The following is a 15,255-nucleotide window of genomic DNA, read 5'->3' on the forward strand; positions in this document are numbered from 1 at the left end:
GCCGTCAAGGTTTACGACTGAGCTGTGCTAACGTACAATTACGTGAAGAGACGGAAAGCAAACGACCGTTTACTGGACACGTCACGCTTCCCCGGAGCCTTCAATGACAACTGTCATGCCGAGGCGCATCCTTGTTTCGGCTGCGCCCAGTTACGCCAGAGCCAAACGTGACGTCACAGCCCTCGGCTAACGGAAGGTAACGTATCCTTTTTCCAAGAAACATTTATTTTCCGTGTCTCATTTGCACACTGAAACCCAGTTTCAGTTCCCCCCAAAAATACATTCGCAAAGCACAACAAACTCAGACAGCGATGCTGCTGAGCACTCGGGTCTGTTCCCCCACGCCTGCCTCACCTGGGCGCCGGCCGGTGACGGCGTCTCCCGAAAGCGAGCGCTGCAGCAGGAGGTCACTTCTGGTACCCTTCTGGGGGCCTAACGCCACCCAGCAGGACCTTACTTCCCAAGGCTGCTGGCAGAGTAAGGCGTTCTGAAATAAAGATGAAACTGGTTTGTCCGCAACGGAGCAGCTGCTTTGTTTTGAACACAGCGGTCTTCGTTTTAGAGCAATTTTATAAAAGTAGTTATTTGATTTGCAGGAAAAAAAAAAAAGGAGGCATGCAGAAGTCTAACTAATGCCGTTTCCATGTGCAAAACACAGTTACTACCAAAGTGAGAATCCTTGCCTTCCTCCAGAGGAAAACACAGTAAAATTTAAAATGTCTAAAAGTTGTCATGGACAAAGATGCCAAGGTTTGTTTCCTTTTAGAAACACTTAAAAATAAAATTAAAAATACCATATGAACTTAATAACTACCATTCTATATCTCGAAAGGAGACCCAAAAAAAAAAAAAATCAACTTTTTTTTGGTGTTAAAATACAGGAGGTAAAAATGTGGGATAAAATGTAACACTACAGGTGGCCTGCACCTGGATGAATGGAAAATATTAGGTTTAGCTGCTTTACTTCCTACAGTAGCTATAATAAACCACGTTCAGCTGAATGAAATTAGCAAATGCGTTTAAAAGAACAGTCTCCCTCAGCACATCTGACGAAAAAAAAATATCACTGGACTCATACATAAAAAATGTGGGTTTAGCCTGAATACTGAAGAGGGTTTTTTTGCGGGTTTACTGGAGTCACTATAGCAATAATCCCTTATTTCTTGAACATTGTTAGAATTCAGTCTCCCTGGCCATCCAGTAACACGTGCGCAGCTCCCTGAGGATGAACTTTGAGTAATTTACTTTTCCAGATTTTCATTTTTGCAAGTATCATCAGGCTTCAGCAGATTTAATATTTTAAGGCAGACAGATACTCTCTCATTTTGAATAGCCAATCTTGTGAATTCTGCCGTTTTGGAAAATTCTGGAGTCGGAGGCAGCGCTCTAAGGTGGTGTCCAATGAGCTGGGCTTGGTCCAGTGCTATCCTTGATAGTCGATTAAGTTCTCCGTGATCTGGTAAAGTTAGATGAGTCATGGATATAAGCTGTAACAGGTGTTTACTAAGTTGTCTGATATGAGTCAACTTCTCTGCCCAAAAATTCACTTCCCCTTTATCGAACAGGTAATCATCTTCCTCCTTAACAAAAAGAAAACCAACAGTGATTAGAAAATTACTTCTAGTCTTGATAATAATGAGAAAATTACAGAAGAAAAGAAAGAAGATATATATATATAGAAATAATGATAATAGAGGCTGTTACAGAACAGCTTCTTTATATTAAAAAAAAAAAAAGGTAAAAATTCATATGCATCATTTTTCAAAGGTTTGAGAGAACGCAGTAGAAAAGGTTCCTATTTTGCCGAAGAAATTTTACCTTCAAAAATCAGGCAGTTATGGTATAACTCTTGGGAAACAGTGGAAGTAAATACTAGTCCTAATCCTTAACATGTGCTTGCCTTCCCCTGTGAAACTGTCTTATATTTCAGAGAGACCTCTCTGTAGCCACTATGGTAATTTGCTATATCATGGAGCTTTTTAAGTGGATTAAATGAAAAAGGAAAATTGTATCAGTCAGTGAAACATCAGAAAGGCATACCTAAACCACAGGCTTAAGAGAAGTTTCATAATATATTTCATAGGTCATATTAATTGTCAACAAACTTCTCAAAGATGTAGCTGCTCCTGCTCCTTCCGGTTTACCTTCCAACATTATTTTCGTTTTACAGCCTTTTTCAAGACAAAGGGAGCACAGTGTGCTATACAGCATTAGGTTTTACAGATCCAGTGCAGCAAAGGTTTTCTTTATATAAATAATCCTTCTGAAGACAATGACGGATGTAAGCGAGGCTGCTCAGAACCAGTCGCATGGAAGGTGGCACAAAGTTACCCAGTATTTAAATGACATCTCTGGAAAAGCCAGCAGTTGGGAGAACGCTGTGCTTGAATGCCAGACGCGCCTGGCACCTGCAGCAGCAGTTTAAAATTCAAGGTAAGCCACCACCTGCAATGATACTGAACGCCATTAGCTGCAGACTCAAAATGTTTCAGTTGACAATGACTTGTTAAGTAACTCCCGATTTATTTCAGTGTTTTCTTATTGGTATCTCTAATTTTATGCTGACATTGCCAGGAAACAGACATCAAACTCTATTTTTATTCTAAACACTCACATTATGGATTTTTACTTTAAACTGTAAATTGGTTGACACTGGACTAGTGATGATCAGGGCTTCGTCAGATGAGGTACTTCATTCTATTCCTACCGCAAGACTGCCGAAACGTAGCGATCCCAACGTGAGGTAGCAACTGGGTGTTAACAATTACCGGGGCTGAAGTCTCCGAGTCGCTTTTCGGTTCGCCGTCTCCCAGCAGCCACTCCAGCAGGATCGGTACACCAGCGGGGATCTCCCCCCACCGCTGGAGCAGCTCACACAGTATGCCAAACGCTAAATCCAAGGCCATCGGCGCATTCACGATCCTAAGTGCAAACTCTGTTGAGAGAACACATGCGTAACAACGTATAGCAAGACCACAAACATTTTCAAATAAAATCAGCACAAAAATGATTTCTTCAAAACAGATGCTGAATTTACACAAACACATTCAGAATGAAGAATTATACTGCAAATAAGTTAGATGAATGTTTACTTCTGTGCCACTCGGGGCCTCTTCTCAATTCCAAAATAATACATGAAGCAACTGAAAATGCTGATGCTTAGTATTTTTTTCCTGCCCAAGCAGTGACATTCATTAATTTGGGTTTAAATATACAAAGATGTGTGTTAGAAACATCTCCAGAGACAGTCCTGACACCATTACGTGGTGACTATTTTTGCGAAACTGCAGCTATGCCTTAGATCTGATTTGATCTTCCACTGGAACTCAAAACCTACAGCACACGGTATGTTTTTAAAGGGCCGGGATATGAAATGAATCTTCATTTGGTGTGCAGTCTCTTTATATACAATTAGATATACATATACACACACACGCACACACGTCTTAGAGAGATCAAGCATGCAAGACAGGCTTAGAGAAGACGTTAAAGAAGGGAAAGTTTACAATACCATCGCAGAGCTGTATTTATACAGGTTTTGCTATCATTGCCAGAACCATACACAAAGCCATCATCCACTCCATGTTTCTTCCCTAAACTTCCCTGCTGCTTGCATTTGGGCAGATGCTGTTTTAACCGTGCGGTTCCTAGGGCTGTCCTCAAAAACAGAGTACCTAAAAATGCCAGAAGCCCCGTTTGCACAAGAACTCCCAACAACAGCCTTCACAGGGTATGAGTTTCACCACCGGTAACATTCACGCAATTTTTCTTTTTTTAATAGGGATGCAGGAAGAGGACCGGAGGAGGAGAGCTAATGAACAAGCCCCTGTAAAATCCCTATTGCTGTAAAATGGATTTGTACAAAACTCATCCTTGTCCATAGTCACCAGCAAATGAACAACTGTTCCCTGAACGCTCTGCCTTCTAAGCGGTGACATCCTAGGGACACATGATTCTTGAAGGCTGTCTTTTGCGAGCAGACAACGCAGCAGAGTCACAATTATTTGGTAAAATCCATACAGACGTGGAAGGCAGACCTTACTTTTTGTGCCTGAGCGTATTCAAGCGTTTCTCACGAAGGAAAATGAGAGAGGCAGAGGAGTGCAGCCAAGATCTGTCCTTCACAACCCATGTTCAGAGCTGTGGCGCGGACCTCTACTCGGGATTGCCTGCTGAGGCCTCGTGCCAGCCGCAGGTTTTCTGGAGTTCGCTGGCACAGCAGAGGAATGTGCAGTAAAACACCCGGATGAAGCAAATGGGGTGCGCCAATGAATAAGGAAGAGGGGTACATGGTATCTGACAGACTAGGCAAGGTACCGAGGACACTGGGGAGGATGAATTAGTATTTGAGACCATAAGAACAAAGGACTGTAATAAGGAAGGGAGTGAAGGAGAAGGAACAGATGGTCCCTTCTTTATCTTGGAGTGAGATGAGGGTAAATGGAAATCTCCTTGCACAAGCAACAGGAAGGCAGGCAGTCAATCTCTCGGCGACACTAATAATGTTACATACGCAGTTTGTTTCTGCTAGACAGTAAAATCGAATGTTCAAATCTGTTTTCTTCATGTCAGGACTTATCACTGTATCAGGACATCCCTCAGCTTTGTCCATGAGGAAGAGCTTGCAGGGGTGCAGTACAACATTCCCACACCATTTATTTAGGTATTGGGGTTTTTAGGTATTGTTTTTGCTGACATTTCTTTCCAGGATTTTTTAAAAAACAAACAAAACCCAACAACAACAAAAACCAAAACCAAAAAACCCCCTTTGCTTTCTCTGTTGCTGTGCCCTACTGGGTACCAGTCTGATACTCTTACGAAGGGGTACAATGTTTGTCCTCTCTGCTTTGATCTGCTTAGGCTCAGGTAGAAAACACAGTTTCATTCAAGAGCCAGGGGGACCTCAGAAATACTGGCAATCCTTAGAGCTGGAAGAATGGAAATGAAAACAGAGCACAGGGTTCTGAGCCTGAAACAAACATCCTGGTTAGGAACACTTACTAAACGCAGCATTTTAAACCCAGCTCTTTTGAATTCTGATGATCCTTCCTGGTTTTACGGATGATTACTGAAGGCCTACGATTGTCAATATTTACAGAACATCCCTTGCTTGTGTCACTTTATTTGTATTTGAATATTTAGCAAATTAAGTGAAGCTGGGAGCTAAAACCCAAACATGTTATTTCCCATTGCTGTCTTCCTGAAGTTAGCTGTTGCTTCAGAGGACTGTTTATAGATACACCTGCAGATATTTAAAATACCTGCCATTTTCTGGGGCCTTTTTTCCCTTTTAAGATTTAGACTCCTTAAGTATAAATATGATGATGTTCTCTTTGTAAATGGAACACTGGACTACTGACAAATGCCTCTAATTCTCTTCTTATGTAAACAGGCTGAAAACTACCAAGAGGTAGCACAAGTAATGCTGAGGTACTGCTTAGATTGAACTTGCTTGCTAGCAGCTTTTCAACAGTGTGACACAGAAGAAAAGGCAGTTTTGTGGTCACATAGCACGGCAATCTTGTAGGGATTCCTTGTGTCGCAACAAAGGAAATGGTAAGTTTGGGTTTGGTTTTCTCTTTCCCCCCGAAAGAAAAGACAAAAAAAAAAAGGAAGAAAATCATGCAAAGGAGGTCTAACACACAGGAAAAACATGAAGGCCCCGAACACAGTACCGACCCAAAAGATACCGCTCGCCCTTCTGTGAACTGCCGACACCATTTCACTGATCAACCAAACTCATGCATCAGTTCTGATGTTGAGACCAGAGAAAAACAAAGCAACATTGCTTTGGTAATGCTGAAACTCAGGCTTCCAAAATTTGGGTAAGAGCCTGCCTACCTTGGGTTTTATGCTAGAGAAGCTAGCACAGCAGCCTCCTGGTACTTCAGGTGTTGACACAGATTCGACGACAGATCAAACTCTGGCAGAAGAAGAATTTTCTGTTCCACCTGCCCACCCCATGCCTCTACTGCAGAGCACCAGGAACGGCTCCATGGTTTCTGAATCGCTTCCTCAGCTGCCGTTACTTACAGATCACGTTGACATTAACTGACTTTGATACCAGTTCACACAAATCCGATGCTAGAATAGCTCATGATCAGATTTGGGGACTACCATTACCACAAGGATGACAAAGAGATGAAGCAGGTATCCAAAAAAGGTATATCAACTCCCTAATCTTGGAGTGCTGAAGATAAATAACAGCAAGCAAAATTACATACATACCCATCATTTAATAGGGAAAAAACGCTTTCAGAGGGGAAAATGTTCTATTGCTTTGATGACTCCCAGCTCTAAAAGTAACAGCAATGGATGCTGTAAGTACGTACAGAGTCTTTTACGATACCCACAAAAGGTGTAAGTCTTCTAAAAATAAACATACATGTCTTCACTGACATATTAACTGTTAACAAGAACTGCTCCTCACATCATCATTTGCCTCCAAAACAGGGCTGATTTTCAAGAAGCCACCTATTACACATGAAACTGTGTTCATGACTCACACTATGACTTCAGAAAGTGGTCTGAGCACGCTGGAAGTTCACCAGGGGCAAAAAGGGCAGGTGGCTCTCCTCTCCCCGCAGCCCCCTCGGGCCACGGGCTCCTGATGCTCACCTCCAGCCAGCGCAGGTACTCGGCTGATCACCTGGCAAATTAATGCTCAGAATACGCAGAATACGCCTTTGGCAGGCAACTGGGCGCGTGGGTTCTGCTGGGCTGGCAGGCTGGACTGGTTGCCCCACAGTCAGAATTGGTGCAGCTGGGAGCCAGGGAAGGGAAGATCACAGGGCGGCGGGGGCAAGGAAAGAGGCCACGGGGATAGCGAGACCTCCCCGTTCCGCAAGCTGCTAGCTCAGGCCAGCTATAATCCGAAACTTCCCTGTCGGAGTCATGTAAACAAAAACACTAACAGAGATGATTCAAATGACTGAGTATTTATAGCCTTCCGTAATGTAAGTAACTATTTAAAGTAACTGAATAAAAAATTTCAAATGACACATTTCTACCAGCCACTCACAGCTGAGTACTGCCACAGGAACTAAACCAGCAGAAATCGAACCCGACGATGTAGCTATTACCGAATGCTGAAAACACAGGAGTGCTCCTACCGCAACCGTGCTACAGACTATCAAAACAGTGTTAAAACTACCATTTTTTTTTCAATTCTCAAACATGCCTGTGTTCCAACCTGCAAAAACATCACGAGCAAGATAAGCATCTCGCTAAATAAGCCACTACAGGGGCTGAAATACAAAAAAAATGCTCAATGCCTTAGACAAGTACTCACAAGCAGAAGAATTAATACTACTCCTTGAAATGAAAAACAAAAGATAAGAATCAGGTACTACATGTTTTTTTCATTTTGAGGAAGTGGATTTTCATAAAGGGAAAGGGGTTAAGTACTGCAGTGTTTTAGTCTTTGTGAATCCACCCACATAAAAATTAGACCTCCCACATACACATTCATATACTCCAAAAGCTTTGATCATGCCAGATGTAAATATTTCTTCTAGTAGCTTATTACGTGTCCTCCAACTATACAGTTGTTCTCTGTTAAAGCCTTGGTGATATTATGGGGAACTGAAAGGATGTATTAAAGAGCATATACACAGATTTTAAGGACAACTGTGATAAAATACAGGCAAAATAGAAAAGCAGGACATACTCCTTGCCTAACAAAGCATTTTGTAATTGGTTTTCTACTGGAAATTGTTACCTGAATTTAACTTTAGATCAAAGAGCAATGCAGTTTTTGTAAATGTATACTGCATTCAGAACAATCATGAAGAGAAGTAAACTGCAAGAAAGCAGAGTGTAACAGTCCTGAGAGAAAGCCTCCCAAAGAACAGTGTACCAACAGCAAGGATGTTTTCAAGGAACACATACAGGGTAAGTTCTTCAACTGGAACTACAAAAAGCGTTTTAGGTAAACCAGGTATACTTTAAATTTGTAAAGTATTTTTTACTTTTGTTGCACAAAGTGCTGCCTACCTAGGTATAACCATGACTACATTGCTACCAATACAGTACCTCGTAACATCCTGGAAAATAAGGCAGCATTCTTGCTTCAGAGACAAGCACGGGCATTTAAATCAACAAAGCTCACTGAATGATTGCTTGACAAAACTGGAGATTCATCTCAGGTTTTCTGATACATCACTTTAACAAGATGATGAATATCAAGCAAGAGATCAGGTTTCCATCCAAATGACGGCAGATCCAGCATCACAGTCACTAATATTAGATTTGCAAATGGAACATTTCACCTACTGAATCACTAATCACTTTTTGTTGCATTGAAGGTTTTCTTCTTTTTGGTGTTAAGTAATAACCAAGTTTGCCCCTATTCTCGACATATCAAATATAAGAGAACTAAGTGAGGCATTGCTTGCAGATGTCTTTTTACTTAAAATACTGTGTTTATGTATGCACAGGCTTCACAAAACTTAAAAAGCCTTCAAATTTAAAAAGAAAGAAAAAAATCCCACTGGCCCAATAAGCTGGTCAAGAAAGGGAGGTTAGAAACTGAGTTTCATATGTGGAAATAACCTGCTTACATGTTCTACTTTGAGCTAGCCAGGAATTGTGCGAGCCCGCAGCACGGCAACATGCAGGTGCCTGGCCACCAGAAAAACAACAGGACAGAAGAAAAGCAGTAGCAGCAGGCAGAAAGTAAAGGGGTGTTCATACCCACGCAGTCTCCGCAAATAACGTTACAGTGCTATCATCCTGCTGGGATTAAAAGAGGACAACTGAGAAGTACAACCAAAAAAAGAAAAAAAGAAAAAGAAAAATGCAGGAATGGTAACTGTTGCGTCCAGATAGCTGGCAGATGGCTCTTGAAAGGGCGCTCGTTCATCGCACTGTGTCAATTTAAGTTACAAACATCAAACTTTCCACTTTTTAAAATGACCATTTATGTAAAATCTAATATATAAGCAGATTCCTTTTTATAGTGTTTCATAAAATCAAAGGCGATTAGATCATTTCTATCCTCTCGAGAAATACCATTCCCTAGATGACGTACCACTACTTCATCTGTTTTCCATTTCCCTGCCTGAGTCTGTTTTATAGCCCTGCTTTTTCAGGATGACTTTAAAAAGAGGCCCTTCCTGACATCATGCAACACGATGTCAAACCACAACACTATTACAAAACAAACTAATCAAAACTAATTTCTTAATAGTTGCAGTCTCCGAGCAGAGTGGCAGTGACACTGCTCTCAGCTTTGACTTTGATTATAAACAGATCTGAGTTAATAACATGTCCTGATTATGACGGAAACTTACGGCGCAGGACTGAGCAGAAAATTAGAGCTCTTTCTTGAACAAAAAAAGCACACACATATATTCATCATCTTTTCAAGCCCTTTTTTGGAATGTGAGCAGAACAATATTTTTCAACTCCGTAACTAGATTTCCCCCCCAACTCTTTTAAATCTATATATCTATATCTATATATATATATATATGCATACGTAAGCTTTTCCCATGCAAGCCTTGCCCCCTGTACTCAAAGGGGTTTAGTACAAAACAACCACAGCTCACAGATCTTTCGGAGGAAATGAGCATTTGGACTTTACCACTTGCATTACTGCTCTTACAGAACCTCCCCCCGCAAAGCCACGTTCTAATTTAAACAGCAGAAAACCGATACCCCCTGCATAAACCCACAGAAATAACGCTTTTCCTTTTGAAAAGGTAAAAAATAATACTGTTCAGCTAATTGTTTAAAACATTGCCAATGAGCACGCTCGGGTTTCAACTCGAATTACGTATTTATTGGAAAAAGGAAGATAAATACAGTTTCAAAATTAGTATCACTAGAACCAAATATGTATGACTAAAGACTCTTGTTATTGGCATGTTCCAACTAAGGAACTTTTTGCTTAGCACCGCTGCAGATTACCGACTGTGAATGTGATGCATGTTACAGCTCTGCTGTAGGAATACAGGAGATGAATTTGTCTCTGCCTCATAGCTGGGATTTTAGAGCAATATCTGGAGAATGCTGGTGAAGGGTTTATTTAAGGGACAAAGGAATAGGGAAAGGATGGGTAATCAGTATAGAAGACCATACACAAAATTCTTCTCCCCACAAAAGCAGATATAATTTGGGCAGAACCCTCAAATATGTAAAAGCTATTTTTAAAGCAGTAATAGAAAGGCAGGCTCTCCTTCATTGCTACGGAGCCGTAGCCACGACCACCACAGCTTGCGTAAGGAGCCTATCGAGGTCTGTAAGCCGCTGTCCTGTTTACTCACTTCCAATTAAAAAGCGGGTAAGAAAATGCATGTAATGGATTATTCACACGAACACCCTGTTTAACATTCACCGCTTTCAGACTCCAGTGCTGAGCACACGCAATTATTTTTCATGTATTCTTTCTCAATTTTCAAAAGTATAACAACTCCTAATCTTTTACATAATGGTGCCACTGTGTAATTAATAGAGCTAAATGAAGCGCTGTCAGTAAATAATCAGTAGCCAGTCTTTGATGGATGAGCTGATTCTAATTCAGGCCGTTTACTTTCAGTTTTAATTAGTGGCATTGTATTCTACAAAGGAAACGGTTCCTTTACCCATGTGATGATCTAACATTGTGTAAGCGGGCTGAGAAAAACGCGTAAGGTGTTGAAATAAATTTGGGAATACAAAGTAAAAAGTCACAGCGATTACACATTCTTATATAATGTAATTCTTTAAAAAGAAATAAGTAATATGAAGTTCCCACTGCAAAAGCCACTTTTAACAAGTACCATACCCACCAATAAATCTTGCTGAGACAATTATGAGTTTCAATGCTCCTTTTTCTTTAATTAAACCAAGTGATCTGAATTACTAAGTGTATGTTGGTGGCACTTTTTGCAAGACACAAATACAGGCATAAAACCGCTACGTATTTCTACATAAGTACTGATGCAACACTATACTTAATTTTTTTGGTACAATAACCCCTGTTCTAGATGCATGCTTGTTGCAGCTGGTGACAACTGCTAAGCAAACTCTTCACTTTTGAATTACCAGAATTTAGAGTAATTTTTAGATTATTGGAAAATTTTCTAATAAAAAGATAAAAATTTGAACTACTCAAGACCGTGTAGGTTACAATATGCTTTGATCTTGTTCTACGTTTTCTCCTGAACGTTAGTTTACATTGGTACATCTCATCCTTCTTCCAGCAGTTCTGCTCTGAAGGGTGGAACAAGGCAGAGCTGCAGATTGCTGCAAGCTGTGGCTACTGAGCACGCCCGAGTAGAGAAGACACTTGCTAACTTATTACAAAACATCTGATCCAGGTGCGTGTGCGACTTACTGAATGCAGGTGGTTTTGAGCAGAATAGCAAAAAGCAACTTGGGAACCTCAGCAACTCAGTCTTCGTATTTGTTCTGATACGTTATAATGAAATAGTATGGGGAGAAACTGTTTTTAAGATGATTTATATTGAATTTTTACCTTTATTTCACACAACTTATTAAAAAAGGGTGACATTTGAAATGAAGTGACTATAAAATTCTTCTTATGGATAATGCCATAAATCTTTTGTATAATAATTTATGTCAAAAAGGTTCATTATAGATTCTCAGCTTCTTTACTGGTCAATCCTCTAAACCCATTACCTCAGCATGTAAGATCATAAAGCGCAAAACCTCGTAGAGGCTGGTTCACTATACAAACACTTGAAAAAGAAAAAAAAAAAATGCATCAAAAGCTTCCAATATAGCCGAGATAGACAAGGAATAAGACAGACAAAGGGATGAAACGTGTGTGCAAAGAATGGTTTAAGTTATTTTTATCTTTTTGCTGGTATATACATATACAGATGCATAATGCTGTTAAAATATCATTGTTTGCAAACAGACTGTAATGTTAGAAACTAGTGGAACCACAAAATAGTCACACCACAAGTGTATTAGGAACAAATGACTGAGGGGATGTTCTTTCTTTCCTGTCAAGATCCAAACGCCTTCCAACGCCTGTTGCAAGTTGCTTTTGATGCAGTGTACAATCTGTTGTTACAAGGTTTTTCTGACATTCCAATGAAAAATGTCAGCCTGACTCTCAAGCTGTGGTATAGCCAGGCCGGTTGCTGCCAGGGACCTCCTATTCAGCAGCTCAGTGATTACAGATCACTTAGGGGCAGTTCTCCTGCAGGTGTCTAACTGATACACATGTCTCAATCCTAAACAGAACATACCTATCTCAGGAAAATTTTTCAAGAGCGTTTTCAGTCCGTGTGAGAACCATTTGCTCTTCACAACAGGAAGAAGATGCACCAATGCTTTCACTTGAGAGTGAGTTGGTTTCTGGACTTTCAGAAGTACTCTGAAAGGGGATGAAGCATACATATTCCTCACTACTTTACTACCAAAAGTGTCGTTCAACATAAAGGCTTGCTGATCCTAATCACCCTAGTGGGGCTGAGGCATTTCTCAGTATCAGGACTCAACGTTTCTTCCCAAGATGATGTTCACATTTCACATTAAAACAAGAAACTCATCTCCTTTTTCTTTCACACAGCTCTTGCCTCCTAGGTGACTTCTGGATTTTGCACCTTTAGTGACCCAGGGCATTTCCCTTTTTCACATGAGCAGGTCCACACCCCTTTGGAAATCCTCTGGATTATTTCTCTCTCTTACTGAAATACCTGAGGCTCCGGCATTTCCATACAACTGTCATCTGAATGAGAAACAGCTGGGACAAGACTTGCTAGGAAACTTCTAGCTGTCATCAGGGCATCCTCTAGCAGGGTCCAAGTGACTTGGATGGTACAGCTCTACCCCAGACATCTGTAGGGTGGCTACTTGCAACTTCATCTGCACCTTCATCAGACACACCACCATTTTGGAGGGCTTGGCAGGCTCAGGTGGATCAGTAACTCATAATGGTTTGCATGAATTACTTTAAGGCCTTCTTCCAAGTAAATTTATGGGAGGAGTAGGAGCTGCTTAGTCTTGCATGTAAAGCAAATATATACACAGACTCTTTGACTGATAAATATTATTCAATCAGTAATCAGAGTTCTTCAATGGCAAGTCTAACATAGATACCAATATACTTGTCTAATACCAATTTTACATTTGTCTTTTCCATTTCCTTGAAAGTCCTTTGAGGAATTGGCTTGTGTCTCTTCAAATGAGAAGGATCTAAGATAGTGCTGCGAGTGCTCTCCCCAAGATACTGATGTGCTAAATATAAATGCTCCTTGCACAAGATACCACAAAAGTGAAAACATTTGTGTCTCACATATTAATGCAGACGTGAACTACATACCACCAGGGACTTCCCAGTCAATGGGAAGAAACCTCTCTTTCTTTCTCTCTTTCTAAAAATTTCCCTTTTGTCTCCTTGTTAATTCTGCTGCTTCACCACATTCTTCCTCTTTTGGACCCAGTTCAGTCTCCCTCTTGCCACAACTTTCATCAAAGATCATTCTCCTCCTTTGTGCCCTCCTCTCACGTTGGCAAGAGCAAGTCTCCCACCCTACCCAGACTGAGCATCACCTCCCGTTCCCTAACTCTCAGTGGTTCAGCTTGACTCTTTCAGCAGTCCACTGAACTATTCCGATTCAGCTTTTTTTCCTTTCCCTAACCAGAACTGATGGTTCATTCTTCCCCATTCTGCTGATGACCCACAGGTATTACTGAAAGCACAGGAGTTTTCCAGTGCCTCAACGCAGCCTGGCCCAGAGCTGCCCGCAGCCACAGCTGCAGAGCCCTTCCGAGGCACAGCGTTCCCAGCACAGAGCATCCTCAGCAGCCCTGCTGGGAACCCACGTAAGCGTTTCAGGAGCAGAGAAATCTAAGCTGCTTAGTGCAGACAAAAATCTTCAGAGGTTTTAGCTTTTAGGCTCCCTTCAGTCTCTACTGAGTATCAAGCGTAGCATTTTATAGTCCTATTTCTCAGCCAAATTTGTACATATTTGACCAAAAATACCTTGCTCCAAAGCACACACGTATAACAGCATTCAAAGAAAAGGCCTTCAATTTTTTTGTAGGCTGTGTAAAGACAGCATTTTCCCCTAATTTCCTATGTAGAATCACATCTACTGTAATAAAACCAAATAATTAAAGTAAAAAAACCCCTCCCAGTATAGAAAAATCTCAGTACTAACTAGTAAGGATTAACACAAGTAGCTGAAAACCAGGATTTTATAATGAGAAGAGTTAGGCAACCCTAACAACAGACCATCAGCCCTCCTTACAAAAATATGCAGTTCGCACAATTTCATTTGCCAAACAAATTATAAAGAGAAGATGGATACAGAAAAGCAGAAGGCAGTAAGTTTACAGAAGTCAATTCAAGGTCTGTTGAAAAGGTGCAAGAAACACGGAAGATAAAGTGGGAGGGCAGGTAGAGATGCAGGGAGCACTCAGTGCACAGAAGAGAGTATCAGCTCTGGTATATTTTATTCAATCAGACTGGCAATCTACAAGGATAAACAACATCAAAGGGATTTTTGTCCCATTTTAACAAAATAAGGAAATCAGCAGGCATGCTTCTGTGTACGTGTTTCCCACCACAACTTCTGAACCAGCTGTACAATTTCAATCCAGTCTGACAAAGAGGATAAGGGAATCCAAAATATTAAGTCTTGCTTCTATGAAACTAGCCAGCTGGGTAAAGAAAAGAGACCTTGTTACTGTCCCGCCTAGTGAAAGCCTGAAACTTCAGTCATCGGAGGTGGGAAAATCCACTTATCTGCAAAACAAATCCATGAAAAAGCCCAAGCTCCCTTCATTTCACTGCTCAAGGAACTTTTTTTCCTTTTCTTTTTCTTTTAAATAAAAAATGCCATTTACAGTTACACTCCACGCTAGCATATCTCTTTAACATAGACATATATGTCTTTAACAAAAAGACTCCTTTTGTCTTTAACATCTTATTTTTCAATCAGCATGTTTCCAATGAGTGCTTCAGGAAAGGCCATATTCTACTTCACCCTGCCGTGGATGGCACTCGTTGAGCCTTCACCACTAACCGTAAGATTCACATAAAATCCTCTAATTTGGAGGATTTACCTTTACTCTCTGTCTGCCTTCCACAGTGTCACAGAGATAATCACGCCCAAAATTAAAACACTTTGCACAAGGCAGCAGCTAACAAGCAGGGGTGCCTGCATTGCCTCTACTACTTCCATGAATGTGAAATGAAACCACTAATGTGTTCTACAGACCAGCCAAGGACAGAATTCAGTTTGTATATATAAGTAATGTTTCACCCTGAGATCCCTTTATCCCTAGGCTTTC

The 15,255-nt window shown here is 40.9% G+C and overlaps 1 protein-coding gene across 3 annotated transcripts in view; it reads right to left on the bottom strand.

Moving 5' to 3' along the window:
* Positions 1-629: 629 nt before the first annotated feature.
* Positions 630-15,255, bottom strand: part of THADA (THADA armadillo repeat containing) — a 160,445-nt gene continuing 145,819 nt past the window's right edge. For all 3 annotated transcript variants that reach the window (XM_035897022.1, XM_009641571.2, XM_035897021.1), the window contains 2 exons: positions 2,769-2,935; positions 630-1,580 (listed from right to left, as the gene is read on the bottom strand). In XM_035897022.1, coding sequence (XP_035752915.1) covers positions 1,242-1,580; positions 2,769-2,935 — 506 coding nt within the window. In that variant the 3' untranslated portion in view covers positions 630-1,241. The remainder of the gene's footprint in view (positions 1,581-2,768; positions 2,936-15,255) is intronic.

This window comes from Egretta garzetta, unplaced genomic scaffold, assembly GCF_000687185.1.
Source record: "Egretta garzetta isolate BGI_Z169 unplaced genomic scaffold, ASM68718v1 scaffold166, whole genome shotgun sequence".
Lineage (NCBI taxonomy): Eukaryota > Metazoa > Chordata > Aves > Pelecaniformes > Ardeidae > Egretta > Egretta garzetta.